The following is a 24,359-nucleotide window of genomic DNA, read 5'->3' as shown; positions in this document are numbered from 1 at the left end:
CAAATGTTTTGTAATTGTAACTTAATCTCTATAAAGTTATTTATTCGCAAGTTAAATACTATTTTTTGACTGCAAGTATTGTATAATTTAAAGGTAAATCTGATTAATTTTGGCTTTTTAAAATCTATCAATTTATGAAGGTAATAAAACACTGTTAAAGTGTATAATTATTTTGGTGGCATGCTCTAGGCTTCATACATACACAGAGCAATACAAAAAATAAATAGAGAAGAAGTACCAGATATAAATAAACCATACATATTAAGTAAATAATGAATTGTTGACACACAATTAGCCTTTTTTTTAAATTGGGGGGGGGGGGGGACAAACTTAACACCTTGCTGCTTGATTTCCAACTTTGACAACAAACCACGGACGGTTTAAGTAGTTTATATTTACGAGGAGACCATGAACGCAGCAGCATACGGATTAACCTGGAGGAGAGTAAAACTCGCTGCAACCGACCAACAAACCGCGAACACGACAAGTTCACGCAGTAATGGGACTTTTCTGCTTAAACTACGGAGTACGAAGGCGTGTTTATTGATCGTGTTGATGTCGTTGAACAACTTTTAATCGGGATTTTGGTCGACGTATTGTTGGCGCTTCAGTTGAAACGGAGTTCTGCTTTCAGTCGGATGGAAGTGAGCGAGACAGGTCCGTTTTAAAGACAAACAGGTCGGTTTAACGGCTCCCTCGGAGGACTTTTGCGGTGTCTCTCCGGTTCAATGTCCACAGTAAACTTCGCGGAGGAGCTGGACTTCAGACTGATCTTTGAGGAGGACGGGAGACAGACAGCAGGTACGTGTCATTTTCGGCGACGTTAGCAATGTCTCAACAGCGTCAAGTTGACAAGAGCGAGTATCGGAACTGAACCGCTGCGGTTTTTTAACAATAAAGAACGGAAACATGAAAATCAATGTTTGAAAGGGGTTCAAGAGGTTTTTACTGTCACATGCAACAGCAACACAGCAAATAGAAACATTAAAGTAGGGCTGGGCGATATGGACAAAATCAAATATTACAATATTTTTTGACACAAATACCTCGATATCAATCTTGGAAACTATCAGCTATTTTCTAACGACGATTTAGTCTCTGGGGGCAACTGTCAACGTTTGGGGGCAACCTGCAGTGTAGCAGACCCATACAACACACCCACTTTACTACATGACACACCCACTTTACTGCAAGACTCACATCCCTGACCCCAGACCCCTAACTCCTAACCATCCCACTGCTCATGCCTAAACCCAAACAAGTGGGTGTGTCATGTAGTAAAGTGGGTGTGTTGTGTAGTAAAGTGGGTGTGTCGCATAGTAAAGTGGGTGTGTCGTGTAAAGTACTGCATGTCCGCAGATAGAGTTGGAGACGACGTCTACGACCGGATTGTTTCACAAGTAGCCAATTAACAGTTTAAAACCAATCTAACATCGATACTTGTTGTAGGTGTTAAGGTCCAGACGACATATCGGCCATTGCGTTCCACCTCTCCTGCTCCCCACATGGACTGTTGACCTGCGTCCAACCAACGCATGTTCCTGTAGAAATGAGGAGGGTCTGTCTAAAGTGTCCAGACTTACATGACATACACCCCTGATCCCAAACCATCTCACTGCTCATGCCTAAACCTAAACAAGTGGGTGTGTCATGTGGTAAAGTGGACGTGTGGTGTAGATGCTGGGAGTCCCACTTGGGATATCCGGGCCAAGACTTCCTCTTCTGTGCGCCGGTCATTGTTTACAGTTTGATTAGCAACTGGAGAGGTGAGAATGGAGATGAGAGATGATGTTCATGACTGGATTGAAGTAGCCAGTTTACAGTTACAGTTTAAAACGAAACTTAACATCGACACTTGTTGTTGGTGTTTAGGTCCAGACAACATATTGGCCATTGTGTTCCGCCTCTTTCGCTCCCCACATGGACTGTTTACCTGCATACAACTAAAACATGTTCCTGTATAAATGAGGAGGGTCTATCTGCAGTCTTGCAAATTTACATGACATACCTACTTTACGACACGACACCCCTAACCTTTAACCATCTCACTGCTCATGCCTAAACCTAACCAAGTAGGTGTGTCATGTAGTAAAGTGGGTGTGTCGTGTAGATACTGCAAGTCCGTAGATAGACCTACTTGGGCTATCTGGGCCAAGACTTCCTCTTCTGTGCGCCGGTCATTGTTTACAGTCCGATTAGCAACTGGAGACGCGAGAATGGAGTTGAGAGATGAAGTCTACGATCGGATTGTTAAGTAGCCAGTTTACACTCAGTTAACAGTTTTTAAAACCAAACTAACATAGATACTTTTACGTTCAGACGACATATCGGCCAACTCTTTCGCTCCCCACGTGGACTGTTTACCTACCATCTCACTCCTCATGCCTCTACCTAACCAAGGTGTGTCGTGTAGATACCGCGAGTCCTCACATAGACCCACTTGATAGAAATCGCCGAAACGGAAACCAGAACACTTCGGATCCCAAAATCTTGTCCCTTGCCTACAGATTCTGCATTCATATGCAGATATCTGTTTATAGAGATGACCTCAATATCTATAGTGCGACAATATTGTAGGGATGATCATTGGTGCTTTCACAAAATATTTACACAATGAGATTTTTGATAAATAATCATCAGTAATGTGGATGTAATGACTAAGTGGTTAAAGGCAAATAATAGAACAGCTACAACAGTCTGGTAAGTTGTAATGCAGCCTTAAAAACCAGACGAAGACGACACTTATGTCATATCACGATATTACGATATCCACAATCTAAGACGATATCTTGTCTCATATCACATTAATGATATAATTTCGATATATTGCCCAGCCCTACATTAAAAGCAGTGAAATTTGGCTTCTTCAAGTCTAGTTCCAATTAGAGTATATAATAAAATATTTACAATTATTTCTTCCTCCTTTTTTGTTTTGTTTTTGTTTGTTGTTTTAATTAATTAATCAATCACTCAACCAATTAATCAACAATTAATTAATTCACTTATTTCTTTTTTCTCCTTTCTCTTTCTCATAGAAGTGTGTGTGTGTTTGTTTCTTGTTTCGTTTTGGTTTTGTGAGCAGAAAGCAGCACGTCTTGTCTTTTCTTTTGATCCATTGAGATGCACAGTAGTTTGATTATACTATTATTACTATTATTATTATCATCATTATTATTATGTTGCTATGTTTTAATTCTGATTCTCATTGTTAAACCAACATTCTTCTCATGTGCCATATTTCCTAATGAAAATATTAAACAGAAGCTACATTTACAACGAGTAAAAAAAACAGGAGAGAGATAAGAGACGAACATACTTTCTATTGCACATTGCTGCACAAGTGCAATATTGCACTTGATGAATAGATTAGTAGTGTATTTCCCACAAGTGATAAAGGCTTCTCAAAAAAAGTAGAGCTGAACAATTAATTAAAATGTTGTGTAAATCACAATATGGCCGACTGCAGTTTTCAATTCGCAGGAGGCGCGATATATTTTTTTATGTGTCAAAATATCATTTTAAATGAAATATCTTTCTGCTGCAGAGATGTTCTGACCTACACATCATGTTCTACAGACTTAAGAAAACATCTGTTTGGTTCAGATCCCTGCAAAAAAAAAATCACACTATAATAATATATAATACATATAATAATATGTTTTTCAATTAAAATGAGAATAATGCTGTAAAAATGATCATCCCCTCTAATATTGCAAATCATATCACACTTGATCTATCAGTCAAAATAATTGCAGTTAGATATTTTTTAATAAAAATAAAAATATTGTCTAGTAGGGAAGAGTGTGTGTGTGTGGGTGGGTGTGAGTGAGTGCGTGTGTGTGTGGGTGTGTGTTGGGTGGGGGTGAGAGGAAGAGATAGACTGTGTGTGTGTTATGTATGTTCACAAATGTCATCACGTTGTTGACGGTTGTTTAAAAAATGATCTTTTCCAGATGATAAACTACTTTTTTTTTAAAAAAAACTTTTAAAATCCAAGTTACAAAGTGTTTCACATGAGGCAGCAAATTCAAATCAAATGATCAAATTAACCATATATTATCTTAGTTAAAGCCACTTCCTGTTTGCAAGATTAAAGAAATGTCACTTAACGTCAATTAAACACACGCGAAAGTCAAACGATAAGCTCTCACAGTAAAGTCTGTATTGTAGAAGAGATTTAAATGATGATACTGACTCTAGTGGTGAGATTGCAGATAAAAACAAACTGAATACTCCCCCTCTCCTTCCAAGCGTGTAGGAGAACCTACGGTGGCTGCAAAACTTGCAAAAAAACAAAACAAAAGCCCCTTTCTAGAGCCAGTGTTCGGTTTGTCCTTTCTGGGCTACTGTAGAAACATGGCGGCCTCTGTAGAAGAGGACCTGCTCCCTATGTAGATATAAAGGGCTTATTATAACGTAACAAAAACTCAACAACTCTTATTTTCAGGTGATTATACACTAATTAAAACATACTTATGAATATGATCCTCCTAAATCTTACATATGGGTCCTTTAAAGGCATAATTAAAACCGTAATTTAAATAAAAAGGGGAGAGAGAAAAGGAGGAGAGTGTTTGTGTCTGTGCACATTATCATGACTGTTGTTTTATCTCACACGGCTTAAATTCGCCTCATTAACATATGCTCTAAAAAAAGGCTTTTACTTTGAAAATGGTAACAGGAAGTCATTAGGTCTTGTGGTGGACGTGACACATCCAGCTGTCTGCTGTTAAATTTAGGTGAGTTTTTGAACGTTGGATCAGGAGGGGAAGAAGAGAATAAATCAGCCTCCACTGAGAGCTGCAGGCACTCTTTACTGAACTAATCAATGTTATTGATTAGTGGGCTGTAGTTTGAATGTATTGATTAGGAGCAGTAGTTATTTGGGATCAGCTCATGTCAGTCATGTTTTATACTGTCTGAACTCCTGATGCTGACTAAAACTATATAAAACACTCACAGAGATAGAATAATGACAGAATGACATGAAATATGGCTTTTTATTTATCACTCACTTCTTGAGCTGCAACAATTAGTTGATTAATTGGATTGATCGACAGCTATTTCACTATTTTTTTGGTTTAGGCGAGGGGTGGTGCTTCGGTAGAGCGTGCAGGCAGCAGGACACGACACAAAAAGTACGCTGCAGTTGTAATTCAGATTTTTAAGCTTTTCACCAGAAATAAAACAGCTTTTATTTTATGAGAAATCACAGGAAGTGCTCTCTCTCTCATTAAGCGCTGGCTTCACGGCGGAGCGTTCAGGCTCAGTCCTGCTGCGTTTATCCAACGCCAGCCGCGTGATAGAAACGTCACGCCCACTCGCTCGCTGTGAAATCACCGCTGTGTTCACTCATGGGCTCAACTGGACATTACTTTGTAGTAGGAAGCCTGCAGGGTAAAGTCCGTTCAACATCCGGTCCGACTGATTCGGACATTTGCGTTCACACATACGGCTCCGGGTAATGTCTGGATAACTTCAGGGTCGCAGTGCATTATGTGAAAGGTGCTTATGACAGTAAACTTAATATTTTTTGGGTTGTAGACTGTTGGTTGACATTTGAGGACGTCATCTCGGACACTTTCTGGACCAAAAACACTAACTGATGAATCGAGAAAATAATCGACAGATTCATCGATAGTGAAAATAATTGTTAATTGCAGCCGTAGTAACGCCTACACATGAGGAAAAGATTTAATGTGAGGTTTAAGGGAAGAGTCTAATGACTTGTTAGAGTCTAAAATCACATTAAATTGATCAGATTTGTGTTCAACGTGTAAAAGCTCAGCTGGAGAATCTCGAAATTGAGAATAAAAGAGTCCTCGTCAGTTTCTGGTTGCTGGTTGCCTAACAGTAATATTTCACCGTCTTTGTTTAACCACAGTCAGTAGTTATTGTGGTAATGAACCAATGTGTGTGTGTGTGTGTGTGTGTGTGTGTGTGTGTGTGTGTGTGTGTGTGTGTGTGTGTGTGTGGGTGTGTGTGTGTAAGCTGTATGCAACCAACCAGATGATGCTCTGTTCACATTCAGCAGCATAGAGAAACAGATAGATAGTTAGATACTGTATATGCGTGATGACTGGTTATTTTCAGACACTGTGTCGCCCGGCCTGTCTGCCAGGAAGGTTTTACTTCCTGGTTTTCTAACCGCCTTGTGGCACGCAGCTGGTGGTGGGCATTGTCTCCTCCTCCTCCTCCTCCTCCTCCTGTCTGCCCTGGAGGGGGGACAACTGTTGCATCACATGTCACGTATTTGTGTTCAGCACATGCAGGCTGATTTGCACAGAGGTAGCGAGTAGAGCCGGCGAAGCAGATCGCAGTTGCCGCTTTGACGCCTTCTTTGCATGTAGCACGCAAGGTGTGTGAGAGAGAGAGAAAGAGCGGTATTAATAGTCGTGTTGTGGTGAGGAGGGGGTGCAGCTGTGTGAATGAACCTACTGAAGTGTTGTAGATATTCTGTCAGTGTGCACGTGCTATTAACTGCTGCTGTAGTTTCACTGAACCGCTGCTGCAGCCGGATTAACATTAAAGGGTGATTTCACACCTCAGAGTGTGTTTCAAAGTGTTATATGTTTAAAAAAAGTAGTATAAAACCTTTTGTTTCTCCAGAGGAAGCTGTATGAAATCTGATAAATTGCCTCAAGTGATGTTACTCGAGTGGGCGTCGGTTGAAGACTACAAGTTTAAAAAAATAAAAAAAAACCTCTCCTCATCTCTGCTGGAGGCTACATTAGCAGCTACTAGCATAACACACCACAATGGTGTGAGTCGAGTGAGTTGCATTGTGGGTAATGCAGACACCAGATTTTGACGAGGAAGAAGAATGTGTGAATTAAATGAGACAATATCTCTAGTTATGCTGCATCATTTTGTAACTGTCCATCAGAAGTAGGGCTGCAGCTGTTTTCACTAACAATTAATCTAAAATTCTTAATTGCTTTGCTCATAAAATGTGAGAAATTTGTGAGAAATGAGCCCAAGGTTACGTCCTCAAGTGTCTTGTTTTATCCTCTCAGCAGTCCAGTTATCCAAAGATTCAGTTTACTGTCATGAATGACAAAAAAAAACATTTTCACATTTAAGAAGCTGCAATCAGCAAATTTTTGGTATTTCTGCTTAAAAAAGGACTAAAACAATTATTTGATTATCAAAATAGTTGCCGATTAATTCCTGTTGATTGACTAATTGATTAACTGACTACTTATTGCATTGATGATTTCATTATTGGTTAATCTGCAGATTATTTTGTCAAAGAGAGACACAGATATTTATGTGTAAACAGTCTAGTTAACAAATATTACAACTATCTGTTAACTAGTTAAATAAAGAACAACATGTTCTAAAGACGGCAGAAGCAGCACAGTAACATTTAGATTTTACAGCTTGTGTTGTGAGACTCAGTGAACAGAATGTACTGATAAGCATTTTCGTTTGATTTGTTTTCAGAGTACTGCTGTCGGCTGCAGAACTCTGAATGCTGAAGGCAATAAAAGCGTGTTTGCAATGCAAATGATCACATTGATTTGCATACTGGTTCATCTCTCACGTCTCGCAGGTCCAGATCTCCATGTGAGGACGCCTACCTCCTCCACACAGGCTCTGGCTGAGCAGCCCATCAGCCCAGAGCTGCAGGGTCACCCTCCATGCCTCCCCACCGCAAACGACTACCAGCAGGTCGGCTACCAAATCCAGGGGCCCCAGTATGGAGCCCAGGGGAACCCCAGAGCCTTTGACTGCCCCAGCATCCAGATCACCTCCATAGCTCCTAACAACCATGGCGAACCATGCAGTAGCCAGCAGGCTTTGGCGGTGGGCGGGGCAGAGGGGGGTTACCTGGAGACCTCCTGGTCCAGAGGCCAGCTCTACCTCCCTCTGGACCCCTGTTACCGGGACCCGGTACTCTGCCCGAGCCCCTGCAGCAGCCTGTCCTCTAGGAGCTGGATGTCCGACCTCTCCTCCTGTGAGTCCTTCTCCCACATCTACGAGGACGTGGACGGGGAGCTGCGCGATGCCGCCCGCCTCGCCCTCGGGTCCCCTGTGGGGTCACCTGTGGGGTCCCCGGGCTGCGGGGGCGGGGCTTTTGGGGTGGAGCTGTGGCAGCAGAAGTATCAGCATCCTTCGGCCTTCAGCCCGGCGCTGTCGCCTCATCAGTCGCCCCGCCAGTCACCCTGCCACTCTCCTCGCACCAGCGTCACAGAGGAGAGCTGGCTGAACCGCCGGCCCACCTCCAGGTAGATGTCACCATGGTTCCCAAATGTCTAATCACTAACTTTAATTCATTTAGTGTCACTGAGATCTATTATCAAGATCTCTTCTTCAGGAGAGACATGAGTGCCTGACAACCACAATACAAAAACAACACATATACATAAAGCTACACAAGCACAAACAAGTGACAAAAAGCACATAGATTTAACTTAGATTCACAAGATTAGAGTGACAAAACAAATGTGAAGTAGTTGGGAAGATGAATATTAGGGGATGATTATTCCTTCTTGTCAGCCAGGGAGTCCATCGAGTGATTTGGCAGTAGTGATAAAGTGAAAAGCACTGTGATAAACCGGCTTTAATTGCTGCAGCCTGACAGTACAGGATATCTCTATAATCAAGTTCAGACATAGAAGCTGCTTTGCAAAGGCAGACAGCAGTAACTGCAGAAGTGGTGAAGTTGAGAAAGAAAAGGTTTTAAAGTTTTATGGTCTAACAGCTTTAAAAGTTTCCTCCCACCAAAAAAGAAGTCATATAAAATCAAATACTGCACTTTATGTTTGGACAATCTAAGCTAGGCTGGTTAGCTTTTAGCAGGACTAGTATATCTGGTATTACTTTTTCTCCTCATGACTTCATTTTGTCATTCATTACTAAGATGTTGGAGCATCAGAATTGATTTTTCAATTACAGTAAACAGTTTGGATAAAGTTGTTAAATTAGCTTTAGCAAGGGCTAGCTGTCAGCTAGCCTTAACTAGCTAGAGTGCCATCAGTGCGGTTTGGTTTTTACCTGTTTTGTAGGTTTTTTTTCTATGGCGTAATAATTTTTATAGCTAAATAAATCAATTTCAACCAACAATGTAGTTACTGCTGTTTTGGCTTTGTAGTGCAGAATAGATTTATGGTTTAGAAAAGACAGACAGCCATTAATTCTACACAGGAAGTCAAGTTTAATTTAAAATGTTTTTGGTACAAATGTTGAATATGAGTCTTGCATTGATTCAACATTGACCTGGTAATATTCTGATAATCCCAACCTTCCCTGCAGGCCGTCATCCAGACCGACGTCCCCCTGTGGGAAGAGACGCCACTCTAGTGCCGACCCCCATGCCCGCTCGCCCTCCCCTCACCACTCCCCCAGCCCCACACCGGGTGCCTCCCCACGGGGCAGCGTGACGGACGACACCTGGGTGGGAAGCCCCGCCGGCGCCATGGGGCCCCTCCTGATGTCCAGCTACCAGGAGCTGGACGTCCCCTCAAAGACCAGGAGGACGTCTGGGAGCCAGCTAGGCCTCCTGGCCAGTCAGGGGGACCCCGGACTGGAAGAGCTGAGAACCGTGATACCTTTCCAGGATTCTCCTGGGGAGGAGACACGAGAACAGGACGGCCTGGCTGAGCTCTTCCTTCAGGTGCCCTCCCACTTCAGCTGGAACAAACCCAAGCCGGGAAACCCTCCTCTGTTCAGGTTGGCTTCATGACTGCTTTCATTCTCTGATAAGTGCATTCTGGTAGAGCTTATCGGCCTATCACAGAGATATCAGGATTGGTGTATATGTTGGCCAACAAGCGTCAAGAAATGCCAAAGATGTGTTATTTGTAAACATCACATAGTTTGTCCACCAGAGAGCACAGACAAGTTTATTTTTACACTGTAAAATGTCTCAGCTAGAACTTATATTGATCACAATTATTTAATAGCAGAATCCTTATCAGTCTGTATGTGTTAATGCAAAAAGATTCATATCTGCTACTATATTGTTATTGAATTTTTTAAACTCAGATGTCAGTACTGGTATGGGGTCTCAAAAATCCAGTACTGCCGAGCTTTATTTGTGTTATTTTATCATCTTGATAATGAATTCTGAATGACTGCTCAAATGCAGAGCTGCAACAAACAATTATTTTTATTATTGATTAATGTGTCATTTATTTTCTTGATTAATCAATTACTCGTTTGGGCCATTTAATGTCAGAAAATGTTGAAAAATGTTGATCAAAAGCCCAAGGTGACATCTTTTAATGTCTTGTTTTATCCTCAACAGTCCAAAGATAATCAGTTTACTGTCACAGAGGACTAAAGAAACCAGAAAATATTCACATTTAATTTAATAGTTGGCCATTATTCGATGAATTAATTAATTGTTGTGGCTCTACTCAAATGTCTGCTGTCTCTGCCTCCAGGACCTCGTCGCCCCCTCCTCTGGACTGGCCTCTGCCCAGCCAGTATGACCAGTATGAGCTGAAGCTGGAGGTCCAGCCCAAGTCCTACCACAGGGCGCATTATGAGACGGAGGGCAGTCGAGGGTCCATCAAGGCGCCTACTGGAGGACACCCTGTTGTCAAGGTAAGTCCTCACTTATAACTGAGTAAACAAGCAAACATTTCTCTCAGGTTTTTTACTTTAAACTTAATTGTATTAGATTTACATTATATCAGGCACAAGGTTTGAAGACATATAAAAATACAGAATGTTTTAATGATAATTTTCATCTGATGTAGTTTTTCTCCCTCATCGAACAGACTGTAGCCCAGTAATTAAGATTACCTGCTACCATCAGTGCTGAAATCATCATAATGTGATTCTGTGATCAACAGAAAATGAATGATTAACTATTTTTATAACCGATTAAACAGACTGTATTATGTAGTGCTTTTATATGTCTACTCACCCTGCGATTAACACATGACCCTCTCTACCTCCTGAGTCACAGCTGCTCTGTCTAAGTCATTTATCAAGAAAAAATGCTAATCGCTTTCCGGTTCCAGCTTCTCAAAAATGATGATGATGATGACCCTTTATTTTTGTTTTTCTGTTTTATGTCATTGTTACTTGAACATTTTTGGGAATCGGACTGTTTTATAGGACAAAAACATCATTTGATGACGTACCCATGGTTTCTGGTTAAGGGCAACTTTCGCTATTCTCAGACATTTTATAGAGTGATGCAGCAGTTACGTCATACGGGATGGATGACAGAGATGTTTATGACTTGCGAGCTTTTATTTTTATTAAAAAGAGATAAGTCGGATACATCTCTGATATGGCATGAATGTGAAATAAATGATTCATGGATTGATAAAAAAAACAAAAGAGAAAATAAACATTAGTTGCAGCCTTGTAATTAGATTGAAAATATTCTCAAACTGCATATAGACTCCTGCAGGCTCCACACACTGAAGGCCATACTGATTGAGCCTCTGATGATCCACCAAAGATAAAAAAAAAACCACAGGGCAACTGTGGTTGTGTCGGTCGTCTTTTGCTGATGTTGTGGGCGAACGATGCCGCGGATCCTCTGGATCAGAGAACAGAGGCAGGCCGAGACCAGTAAAGCTCCGTCAAGGCCTCGTATGTAACGGATACCAGCAGGGCTATTCTGGGTGTCGCATTCTCAGGCCGCTGCTGAGGCCAGATGAGCTTTCTGCAGCAGCATGTGTAAAAACTGACAGCGTTTACTGTCAAGAGAAGGGCACAGGTTATACAGGAAACTGAAAATCATACTGATGGTGGGAGGTGAAGAAAAGATGGTCAGAAAGCTACGGAGGATCAAACGTGACTTGATGCACTTCAGCCTTTTATTGTATAGTGATTAAAATAGATCCTGTTAAATGAATTAATGTTTTTACACAATGTGTTTGTTATTCATTCATTCATGTTTAATCAGTCTATTTTTTATGTACTTGTCCGTAGATACGGGGGCCCAAAAATGACACAGTAAATAAATAAATAAATAAATACATCACTGTGATTAATAGAAAATAAATAGATATACATTTTGCCAAATAAAAGAATAAATAGATAAGCGTGCAATAAATCAATAATCTGTCAATAATATGTATTTTTTATTAATTATTTCCACCTTTAAAATTTCATTTTTTTAAAATTTCTTTTATCATCCACATTTCTTTATTTATTGTTTTTTGGCAAATTTTAAAATGTATTTATTTATTTTTAATCAATCACTGGCATTTTTTAAAATTTATTTCTCATTTCACTTTCGGGCCTCCATATCTCACCCAAAACACTTTTTTGCTTACTGTTGTTTTGTTTTATTTATTATTATTGTGCAAACCAGTGTTCTTTGGTATATAAATATAACATTTATTCCTTTAAACTTTAATCATATTCACCAATCAGACCAGTCAATATACTGTATGAAAACACCAGAATTTCCTGCCAAACAACATCAATGCTTCACACTGCGTTTAGTCAATTTCACATTTCAGTTTCACATTCGACCATTTTATTTTAAGACTCCATTCAGCTTTTCATCAAATTTGTTTGTATCATTGAATTTCTGTCTTCAGTTGAGCGGATACAGCGAGCAGCCGGTCAGCCTGCTGTTGTTCATCGGCACGGCGGACGACCGATGCCTTCGCCCCCATTGCTTCTACCAGGTCCACCGGGTGACGGGGAAGACAGTTACCACCACCTGCCAGGAGAAAATAATTGAATGCACCAAGGTTCTGGAGATCCCTCTGCTTCCAGAAAACAACATGTCCGCCAGGTAACAACGGCAACAGTATCACACCTGGATTTAGTATTACAGTTGATTTTTAAGGCATTAAAATCTGAGTTTACCCTCAGTGGTGGAAGAAATATTCAGATCCTTTACTTAAGTAAATGTACCAATTCAGCAGTGTGAAAATACTCCATTAAGTAAAGTAAAAGTCCTGCATGAAAAATAGTAGTGGTTTGTTCCCTCTGACTGGTATATTATTATAAATGACATAATTAGATTATTAATACTATTCATCCCAGATGTTACAAGTCATTAAATACTAACATTTTTGAAAGATTTCAGCTCAGAAACTGCAGTTACTCGTGACATTTTTATACACGTTGCTTATAGCCAGTGTTCTTTGCTAGTGGTTCTTGACCTTAAGATAAACTTCGACGACGTGACCACGCATAGATGTGCTTGATAAGGAGGCTAAGATAATGTGCGCCTCTCAGATCTGATATGCGTCTCTCTCAGCACACATTCTTTCCTCTTTTACTTCAACGTTCAGTTTTGGAGTACCACAGGGCTCAATTCTTGGCCCAATCCGCTTTTCATTATAATCTTAATGTTAAATTTTAGCCTGATCATTGTACTGAAATTACATTATAGTAGTAGCTTCAGGCTAGTAGCAGCAGCAGCAGCAGCAGCAGCAGCAGTAGTAGTAGTAGTAGTAGTAGTAGTAGTAGTAGAGGTAAGAATAAGGTTTAACAGTTGTCGTAGAAGTACGGGTAATGCTAGCAGTAGTAATAGTAGTAGGTTGTTACCAGTGCTGATAGTCTTTTTGAGATTAAAAATGCATTTTAATCTGTTACAACAATCAATACAAACAGCACAAACACATTTAGACAACTCTCACACATTACAAATGAGTGTTATCTTTTAGTAGTCATAGTAGAACTAACAATATGCAGTGTTGCAGTACTTCTGCTTTTAGCATCTGTGGGCTGAAGAGAAGATCTGAGTTAAAGGTGCCATGTGGAGGTTTCTTTTAACAAAGAAAGTTGTGTTTGTGTTCAGTGTTTCTCATTAAAGTGGCCAAGTGTTGAAGGCTTTTCCTCTCTCATAAAACAGATATTAACAAAGCCTATTTCTTAATACCAACATTTGTAAACCTGCATTATTTACATCCGCATTAGTATTGTCTATCAGTCTTTTACATGTCTTGGCACATAACTGCCACCAACTGTTGATCAGTGGAATAGTGTAAAAGGGCGTCAAAGGACATATATGGCTTTGCTTTTATACAGGCCCATTTTTTTGAAGTGAATGCCAATATCATTTAACATCACACTGACTGATTTAACCTGTCGTCCAAGTTGAGAACCACAGATGACACCTGGGGAAGGTCAGCAGATGACACCTGCTTAGTCTTCCTTTTCCTCCTGTTTTATAGCTTGCAGGTATTAAACATTTGCATCACTGCCCTCTGCACGAATACAACCAGAACGAGAGGGACTCGCTCATAAAAACACTGCTTTAAAGCCTCGCTAGAAATCAAAAACTCCACAGCATCCCTTTTAAAGTAGATAATGCATTATGAACAGTGTGTCTTTTGTTTGTTTCTTTTCCGATAGCATCGACTGCGCCGGCATCCTGAAGCTGCGTAACGCCGACATCGAGCTGAAGAAAGGAGAGACGGATATCGGGCGGAAGAACACGAGGGTGCGAGTTGTGTTCAGGGTCGCCTTGCCACAGCCGGGCGGCCGGATGTTATGGCTGCAGACGGCATCTATTCCTGTGGAGTGCTGTGAGTCACTCTGTAATATTTAATGCATCACATTTACATCTGACTTTGTTGTTCACTGTGTGACTTCCAGTGAGGTCAGCAGCACATTATATTCAACATTATATTCACATTATATTTTGAAACTGGGTTATAATAGAAGAAAACACAAGAGGAAATTCAGAGGGTGTGAAGTATTGCTTCATCTTGCTTAAATTTGACAAACACAGATCATAATCAGTGAGGTTTTTTCTTCCTGTTGTGTGAATGTTTCCTCTGTAAGTGAATGTGCCGCTCCTGTAGTCTGTCATTTAACATGGAGAAACTACAGACATATTTAAAGCTATAATATCTAATTATTCCGCTATAAATGTCTAAAAATGACCTATGTTATATATTTTGTTGAGTTATGTACCTAAATTATCCCAAATGTTTCCAAACAATCTTCAAACCCAGAGAAATCTGTCATTTTAATCAAGGTAACGGTCTGTTTCCTTTGGTCGCCTGTCAATGGTGTCATACATCCCTCTACCGAAGAGTAAACATGCACAAGATGATGCATCAGCATTGTGGTTGTTTGCCACAATGGCATCTAGCAATGAGTATATGCATACAAGATAATGTGCTAGCGTTGTGGTTTCCTGCCAGAAATTCTCATTAATTGACTCTTATCCAGTTCTAAGCCAAATTTTTATGATTAACTTTTTAGATCTCGGTCGTCTTAAAGTGAATCTTTTAACCAGATGAAGGGTTTTAGTCATCAGACATCTGGATCTTAAGTTATCAGAGAAACAACTCTACTTCACGACGTCATCAAACTCCGTCTTTTGTTATTATTTTGATTGAGAGACCCCTAGTGGCAGAAATTGCATATTGCGTGCGTTTAAATACCCAAACAAAAACCGTGTCGTGTCGTGTTGTGTTTCAGCCCAGCGATCGGGCCAGGAGCTTCCTCATGTGGAGAGCTTCAGTCCGACCAGCTGCTCGGCGGACGGAGGAGAGGAGCTGCTCATCACCGGATCCAACATCTCTACGCAGTCCAAAGTCGTCTTCATGGAGAAAGGGCCTGGTGAGATCACGTCACTATACGCTGAATAAGTTTACATCCCACCACCCGAATCACATGAAGGAGATTTTTAACCAGCGTGTTTATGTGACTGATGTCTTCTCAGATGGGAGATCGCTGTGGGAAATTGATGCCAGAGTTGTGCCAGAAAAATGCAGCGGAGTAAGTAGAAATACTATTAAATAAAGAATATTTTACATGATATTAAAAAACGTTGCATTTGAATTGTTTTTTACTATGTTTGCTATATTTTTTTTGCAATATTGTCTCGTCATTATCTATTAATCTACTGATTATTTTCTAAACTAATTGTTTAGTCTGCAAATTGTCAGAAAAAAATTTCTGTTATAATTTCCCGCAGCTCTTAGAGATGTTTTAAATCATTTTGTTTTGTCCGACCGACAAAACCCAAACATATTCAGTTCAAGATTTTTCTTTTCATCAACTAACCGTTGCAGCTCTAGTCTTGTTTTTCATATTGTTGAATGTTGTCTGTCATCTTAAACTAATTAGAAAAAGTGGCAGATATGAAATATAAGTAATATTAAAAACATGATTTTTTTATATAAGGCTGCAACTAATGATTATTTTCATTACTGAATAATGTGCCGACTATTTCGTTGATTAAGTGATAAATAGTATGTCTATAAAACATCAGGTAATAGTGAAAAATATAATTTATAATTTCCCACAGTCAAAGGTGGAGTTGGGTTCAATCAGAGAATCAGTTTACTGTCATGTTTGATGAAGAAAAAATTAAATCATCACATATGAGAAGCTAAAAGCAGTTACTGTTTTTGGCATTTTTTCTTAAAGAATGACTAAAACAATTATTAGATTTTTTAAATTTATTTTCGATTAATTGAATAATCATTGCAGCTCTTTATTTATTGATGAAAAAAGTGTTAAAAAGTATAAAACATTTGACAGATTAAGAGGAAATGTAATTACACATCCAAACCTCCTGCTGCAGACCATCAATTTGTTTCACCAACTTTGCAACACGCAAGCTGTGACTTGCATCATGAGATTATTTCCTGTTGCATTCATTTTGACACGTTTCACTAATAGATAGATAGATAATGTTTTATTAATCGCAAAGGGAAATTAAACTGTTACAGCAGCCACTTACCATAAATCAAAATACAAAAACAATGAGGGAGATCAAAGAAACAAACTATTAAAGGTTGAATTTTATACATTAACTAAATAGACTAACTCAAATATAAAAATAAATAGAATAATAATATACTGTTGGCTGTGCTCCCACTATATTTTAGTGGAAGAAGGTCATTTATTCTGATGCAAACTGGGAGCCTGTCTATGTAAGATCCTATAAACAGGTGTTTGGTGTTACTGGATTAATCTGACAGCAGCTGTTTTTGTGTTTTTGTGTCTCTGTGTTTCTGTCCTGCAGTCCAACATTGTGGTTGAGATCCCTCCTTACAATAAAAAGACAACATGTCCGATCCAAGTCCAGTTCTACATCTCCAACGGGAAGAGAAGAAGAAGTCTAACGCAGAGCTTCACCTATCTGCCCGGAGCCAGACGCCACCTGCCTGCCGCGGCCGGAGCTCCGCTGGTCAAACAGGAGCGCTGGGAGCCGGACCACATCTCCCACAATCCACCTGGCTTCTGTCAGGCGGCCCCTCATGACCGAGCCCTCAGCCCAGAAGTGGTTTATTATGATGCCTGCAACCTCCCAGTGCATTGTGGTCCTTCTACCCAGAACGCCCCTCGTCTCCATCACCCCCCTCCTTCCTCTGCACCGCTTCAGACCTCCTTAATGTTTCCTCACACCTCCTCCATCCCTCTCCACACCTCCTCCTCCATTCCTTCTCAGACCTCCTCAGTCCCCCACCAGACCTTGATTCCTCTTCAGACCTTCACCATCTCCCCTCAGACCTCCTCGATCCCGCCCCAAATCTCCACGATGCCTCCCCCGGCCTCCTCGGTGCCCCTTCAGACCTTCACCATCCCGCCTCAGCCCTCCTCCCTGCCTCCTCAGACTTCCTCCGTCCCTACTCACACCTCCTCCGGTGGACCTCGGAGGGATCCGTCTCCGTCTCTGATTCCCAGGAGAGCCTTTGTGACCCCCGCTGAACCCCAGAAGGACTCTCTGCTCTCCCAGAGCCCAAGAGGGGTGCTGAGCATCAAGCAGGAGCCAGTGGACCAGCCAAATCCGGGATCCTTGGGCCTCCAGGAGATCACACTGGATGATGGTAGGAAGTTTGGTTTATTAAAACATCAGCTGGCTTATTTTTCACCAAATCCCATGAAAAGACCTCAATACTTCCTGACTTCCCTTCTCTGTATGTGGCTCTCAGCCCCAGGCTCACTGTTTCCTGTTGAAGATCTTTTAAAGGGGCCATATTATACTCTTTTTCCACAATTTAACACAGTTCCCTGGGGTCTTAATAAAATGTATTGGACATGCTTTGGTCAAAATACCACAAGGATCAAACAGCACAGCAGCCTTCTCATCCTGTCTAAACAGCCCTGTTCAGAACAGCTGGTTTGAGTGTAAATAAACTTAGATTTTGCTGTGATTTAATAGCAATAAACGGATCAAAGGGATGCCGAAATAACTACATCATGATGTCAATTTGTAAAAATTCATCCTTAGTCAGGTCTGTCCGCACAACAAGCAAACTACTTTTAAAATGCTCGTTTTCTGAAGGGAGTTCAGAGGGAACAGAGCTACGCTAACATTATAGCTGCTCCATCCGCACTCATCTAAAGGCAAAAATACAGCAGTGATGTTGTTGTTTATACACATAGATATCTACATACTGTGTAACTTAAAAACTATTTATTACCTCACCGGCATTTAAGATGGTGGTGTGTGACTCCGCTGTTAGCTTAGCACCGGCTAGGTCAAAAGTTTAAAAAACAAACTCCTCCTGCTGGTAAACTGCTTCGGATCAGAGAAGAATCGAGTGTTTATTCCTCCAGAAGATGAAACAGCAGCAGCGACGCCGGCGTTCAGCAGCCGTCTGTTGGCAAGCAGTGGCTCTGTCCCCTGGTTCAGCCCCACGATATGGAAGTTTTTCACCCTTAGCTTAGTTTAGTTTAGCTTCGCCCCGTGTGATGTAAGAAGGGGCGTCAAATCTGAATAGCTTGTTCAATCACAAGAGTACAGAGCCAGCCGACCCACACCAAACTGACTTATTCTTATTTCGCAGCTTGTGTTAGTAGGCTCATCAGAGTCCCAAATACATTAACACAAGCACTGAAAAGGTGAGTTTTCATAATATGGCCCCTTTAAAAACACCCCACACATATACAGTTCCATTATTAAAAAAAGGCTCTGTGGTAATTTCCTAAAATTTTCCTAAAAAAAAACCAAAACAGCTGGACACTGTAGTTTTTAGCAAACGTTACTCAAACAGGCCTTTGTTGGAGACTATTTTCAGCTGCGGATTTATACACATTTTGTGCTGTGGTGAGTATTTCCTGCGGCGGGACAGTATGCATGACTGAGTCAAAATAAACTGACAAACAAACGTATCATTTAAATACATTAAATATTAAAGCTCAGTTTTCCGAAACAAAAACAGAGCTAGAAAAACACAACGGGGGGAAGTGCTATTTGTGTCTAACCGGAGTGATTAATTTTATTGTGGCTAAAAAAAAATATATAAAAAATTGATACTGAGAGTGTTATCAAAACCGGTCCAGACCAGTCAACCAGGTCGATACATATTGGTCTTGTTTTTAATTATGCATTGATGAGGATTAAGACAGTACTCCCCCTGTTTAGCATTACACTTCTGTAACAGTCATGATGAAGGGTTTTTTTAAAAAGGGATGAAAAGTGTTACAACAGAACCAGCGATATTTTCCTTTTTTTTCTTGCCTACATTACCCATAATGGGTAACTGGACCGTTGACAGTTAGCTCGGAGATTCAAGCTAGTTATTCTAGCAGCAGCTAATGTGTCCTGAAGCTGGGGGGGGGGGTCTGTGTGTAGCAGGCAGAGTTAAATACGGATAAAAACATACAGAAAAGTGATTTCATGTTTATATACTGTATTGTGAAGACTTATTAAAAACACTTCTAAACATCCAATCTCGACGCATCTGCATGCACGTAACCAGTAAACACATTTGTTGATTTGCTGGTGAAAAGGGGATTTCAGTGTGAAGTTGGTCCTAAAAATATAAAATATAGTTATTTAACTGCTGCTGAACCAACGGTTATGTGTAACTTAGACGACATCTAAACTTTTAAACCGAATTTAACCTGTTTTTTTACATAGATGTCTTAATGTCTTATGAACTGCAGGAGACTCAGATCAGTGTTTAGCGGGCGGTGTTGACTGTTACTCTGTGACTGTATCACAAACTCTGTTGGCCGAATTGCCGCGACCTTTTACGCTGAGAGGTTTTGTGCATCATTCAGGAGATCAGTCACAAAATAGTGATCTCCAAAATTAAATGCTTTGACTTGATTTTCAAAATGTGGGAAATCCAATCCATCTGTGTGTGTGTGTGTGTGTGTCAGTTTGTCTACACCGTGCTGCTCTATGATGTTGGTTATTTATATGTCAGGCCTTGTGTGTGTGTGTGTGTGTGTGTGTGTTTGTGTGTGAATACTGTGTTTCCCTCTGATCTGGGTTAATAATAGCCGTGTGCGCTGGTTGCTGCAGACGGCGGTTAAATCTGTTGCCGTGTCTCAGCTGGCGAGCAGCAGCTGTCGTCAGGCCTCCGACCCCTCCGCCTGGCTGCCGCCCCCCTCCTCACTTTTCAGCTTGACTTTGAACCTCGAAGAAACTTCAACCTCACACTTAAGTTACAGATTAAAGCACACGAGTAAAACCACTGTGACTGCAGCACTTTTAAGAATATTCCTGCTGCTGCTGGTGATTAATTTAGTGATTTGAAGGCTAAAACATGTTTAGATGTTTACGTCGGTGCTTCGGGTTTTGACCCCTTAAAACAACGTTTTTGTGACCTCTTGTCTACATGTTGTGACAGTTCAACTTAGTGTTAGAGTAGATGCAGTTATCCAGTAACTCACAAGCAAAAAAGAAAAGATCAGAATAAAGATTAGAATGCTTTTTCTTCTTTCCTATCTTGTTGATCATCTTTTGAGCCCAAACATTCATCTTGGGATCCCTGTAGAGAGACTCTATGTTGGGAAGCCGTTGATCTGGTTTGAACCTTGGTTAAATGGTGCAAAAAGTTAAATATTTCTAGATGTCTAGAAAACTATTTCACTTACTGTGTTTCAATGTGTTTTAGACATGCTTCACACTGAAATATAGAAATTAAAATGTATATCTAAACCATAGACTGTGTCCCAAAGCCATACAACACACAAATCCTAAGCAGGTTTAGAATGTTTTAAGATGTAAATAAAATACTCTGAATAATAATTTATGTCTGGACCAGTTGTGATGTCACAAATCATGACATTAGACAGCATGTAGACTAGACACAGTGGATGTTAAAGTTTGCTGTAGGTGGACGCTGTTGTCCTATAAAGCAAAGCGCCAGTTGTCTCAGATGATACGACGTCCTATGCAGGAGGTTTTGTATTGTTTCCGTTAAGTATGAGACGTTTAGTAGGCTTCGTTTCTTGTACTGCTTATTGGAAGTAGTTAGTTAGTTAGTTAGTTTGTTAGTTAGTTTTGCAGGTATTTGGTCATAAACCAAAGTGTCGAAGTGCCAAAAACTGCAGTTCCTTGAATGACCACTTGAGGCTCCAAAAGCGAGTCAATCCCCATAGACCCCCATGTTAAAATGCCCAACAGCAGAAATAAACATGTTTACAGCCAAAAAACAGTTTTGGTTTCTATAGCTAATTTCCCCTTTCATGACAACTGTATGGGGGGTGATTTTTTTTATAACTCAGCTGTTTAAATTTTATTAAGACTTAAAGTTATGCATAATTAAGAACGTGGCTGCTTTGAGTGACAGGTCACTAGTTGCTAGGCAGCTTGTTTCAGCAACCAGGCTTCATTCGGCCGCCTCAGCTCCACCTCTTTGCCCATTTTAGATCACCTGGGAGTTAGGCGAAGTCAGGCACTGCCAAGATGGCAATGGCTGGGACGGCCCACTTTGAGCTTCAAAATGGTTCTTCAGAAACCGATGGGTGACGTAACGGTGGCTACTTTCATATTTCTTTTACCGTCTATGATTTTGATCTGATGATGGTAATAGATGAAAGGTCAGAGGATCATCAAAGTTATTACAGATCATCCGGAAGGGGGGGCGTGAATGTGTGGAACTTAATCTCATTCTGATCCATTCAGTAGCTGTCGAGACATTTCACTCAAAACCACAAATGTCAACCTCATGGTGGCACCAGAGGAAAAGCCAGGAGATCACAGAAATAATTAGATTCATCCTCTGGGGAACATGAATGTCTACAAAATTTCATGACAATCTGATAGTTCAGATGTTTCAGTCTGAACCCAAGTAGTGGACTGAAAAACTTTGACTTTTCAACAAAATTAAGCCAAGTTCTGACCTTAAAATCACCATATCAGTGTTCACTGTTACTACTATAAAGGCTACTTCAACCACTACTGTATTAAAGGACAGGTAAAAGATAACTACTTGATTTGACTTATTTGGATGCTGAAGCTTCATGTTAGCTTCAGATAAACTTTTAAATATAGTTATTGCACAGAAGGAGGACTGTGGATTTTGTCCCCCATCACTTACATAGTAAATGCATTATGAAGGGATCTTCTAATGCTCAGTATGAACAGGAGGAATGGGGGGGGTAGGAGGGGGGGTGTTTGGTGTTGGTTCACTTCATGAGCTTCAGGTTTCACAGCAGAGCTATGAATAGACTGAATGGAGCAGAGAAGGAGCCATTTGCTGCCCTGCAAATAGACTCAGCGGAGCAGCTTTACTACCGCTACGAATAATAATAATAAACATCACTTGTCACCTCCACTTCAGCATGTGTCGTAAATTAAAGTGCTGATTTATGATGTGGAATCAGTTAATAGTAAATAATGTATTAGTTAGTAGATAAAAAGCCAGTTTATCTCTTTTACAACCAGACGAACTTGTTCACGTACATTTATTTTGCTTCAGGCATCATAGAAAGTTGAACATGGAGAAAATATTTAAAGCTGAAAGTCACAGTTGGTGTCCAGCTGCGCCCTCCTGTGGCCCTGCAGGGAACTGAAGAAGTCTAGTAATCGCTCCTTAAATTAGGACATTTCATGTCTACTCAGTAATTTGAACAAAAATCCAACCCAGCATGCATTTGTGCAAGAAGCAGGGGAAACAAAACAAAAAAAACATAACTAAAGGTCCACTTACTAGCTTTTTTCACAAACTTTCAGCAGATCTCAAACCAACGGGGCTGAAAGCTCAAAAAAAAAGCAAGTGATTGGACCTTCAGTCAGGAGTTATTTGATGTTAAAACTAGGGCTGAAACTAACGGTTATTTATCGATGAATCTGTTGATTATTTTCTCAATTAATTAGTTGTTTGGTCTATAAAATATAAGAAAATGGTGAAACATGACGATCATTTTTCCCAAAGCTCAAGATGACGTCCTTAAATGTTGTTTTGTCCCGACCAACAGTCCACAACCAGAAAATATAAGAAGCTGGAATCAGAGAATTTGGACAATTTTTTTCTAAAAACGACTCAAATCGATTATTAGAATAGTTGCTGATTAATTTAATCGTTGCCAACTAATTGATTAATCATCTATTTAAAACACTTTAAAAATTGTTAACAACTGTCACCAACAATAAGCAAGAGACTTTTGCTTCACAGCCACAAATTTCTGCAGAAAATTCAGATGAATATTTTTTATCATGTTTTCAACTTTTCAGATTTCATAAGTTTAAGAATCGTTTTCTGAAATGTGCATCAGTAAATAGAAATGTTTTAAAGATTTTTGTCTCTGGCTTCTGTTTTTGTTGCAGTGAACGAGATTATCGACAGAGACATCTGCAGTCTGAGCAGCGGTGCCCAGCCCGACCAGTTTGACCAGTACCACCAGTACGACTGGGAACACAAGTCCAGTGACGCCGCCTTACCGTTCTGCGGAGGTCCGCAGTAGTCTCACTGCCCTCTCAGTGCTTCTTCTACTGTTCGCTCTTTGGACAAAAAAATGAACCGACAGTGACGTTTGCACAAAGTGCATCGAACTGATCTTCAAGTGCCTGAAATCCAATCAGCAGCCTCCGCCGGGCCTGTGGCCTCGTTTATCAGGGTATCACGTCAGGTTACTGTCTCCTCATCTGTCTCAGGAATTAAAGCGTGAAGACGACTCATACCTCACGGACAAACCAAAGATTTTATAACGTTTCACAAGAGAATTGGATGAACTGTAGAAAACAACAATAAAAAAGGGCTGTAATTCAACCATCACATCCTAACAATCTTAATGCCGTTACAGAGGCTGAAGTCGCACACGAATGAGAAAAATCCTGACATTATTTATTGGCCAGTTAATTAAGAAATCTATTTTTGATACTCTGGATCTTGTCCAGTAAAAACTAAAAGTCCTCTAACTGATTATTTACATTTTTTATAGCTTGGTTTTAACTCTGTACGGTTTACATTTCCTTCGCTGAATTACATTATTGCTGTTCAACCTGAACTGTTTTTGGTGTGAAGCTTAAGACACTGAATTATAGAAATGTATCGTAAGGTTGAAGTAAAAAGTGAAGTAAAATCATGTGTGTCCTGATGATTGATACAAAGGAGATACAAGTTTGAAAATAATTTATTCTGTGTGAGCTGAGATATCAGCGTTTCCAACAGTCCTCAGTCGTCTTTGTAGCACTTGTGTGACTTTTCGGTTCTCATAGCAGCAACATTTCATTACAGGGAGGTCAAAGGTCAAGGCTGGTAATATTAGCAAGCTGCAGG

General features: G+C 40.4%; 1 protein-coding gene across 1 annotated transcript; it reads left to right on the top strand.

Moving 5' to 3' along the window:
- Window positions 1–400: 400 nt before the first annotated feature.
- LOC121898052 (nuclear factor of activated T-cells, cytoplasmic 3-like) lies at window positions 401–24,165 on the top strand. Its single transcript, XM_042412935.1, has 10 exons — window positions 401–801; window positions 7,556–8,231; window positions 9,259–9,675; window positions 10,392–10,554; window positions 12,519–12,718; window positions 14,290–14,462; window positions 15,367–15,507; window positions 15,611–15,666; window positions 16,922–17,726; window positions 23,408–24,165. The coding sequence occupies exons 1-10, from the start codon at window positions 729–731 to the stop codon at window positions 23,542–23,544; spliced, it is 2,841 nt and encodes a 946-aa protein (XP_042268869.1). The 5' UTR covers window positions 401–728; the 3' UTR covers window positions 23,545–24,165.
- Window positions 24,166–24,359: the final 194 nt, after the last annotated feature.

The sequence above is a fragment of the Thunnus maccoyii genome, chromosome 5, assembly GCF_910596095.1.
Source record: "Thunnus maccoyii chromosome 5, fThuMac1.1, whole genome shotgun sequence".
Lineage (NCBI taxonomy): Eukaryota > Metazoa > Chordata > Actinopteri > Scombriformes > Scombridae > Thunnus > Thunnus maccoyii.
This window is presented reverse-complemented; position numbering and strand designations above follow the sequence as displayed.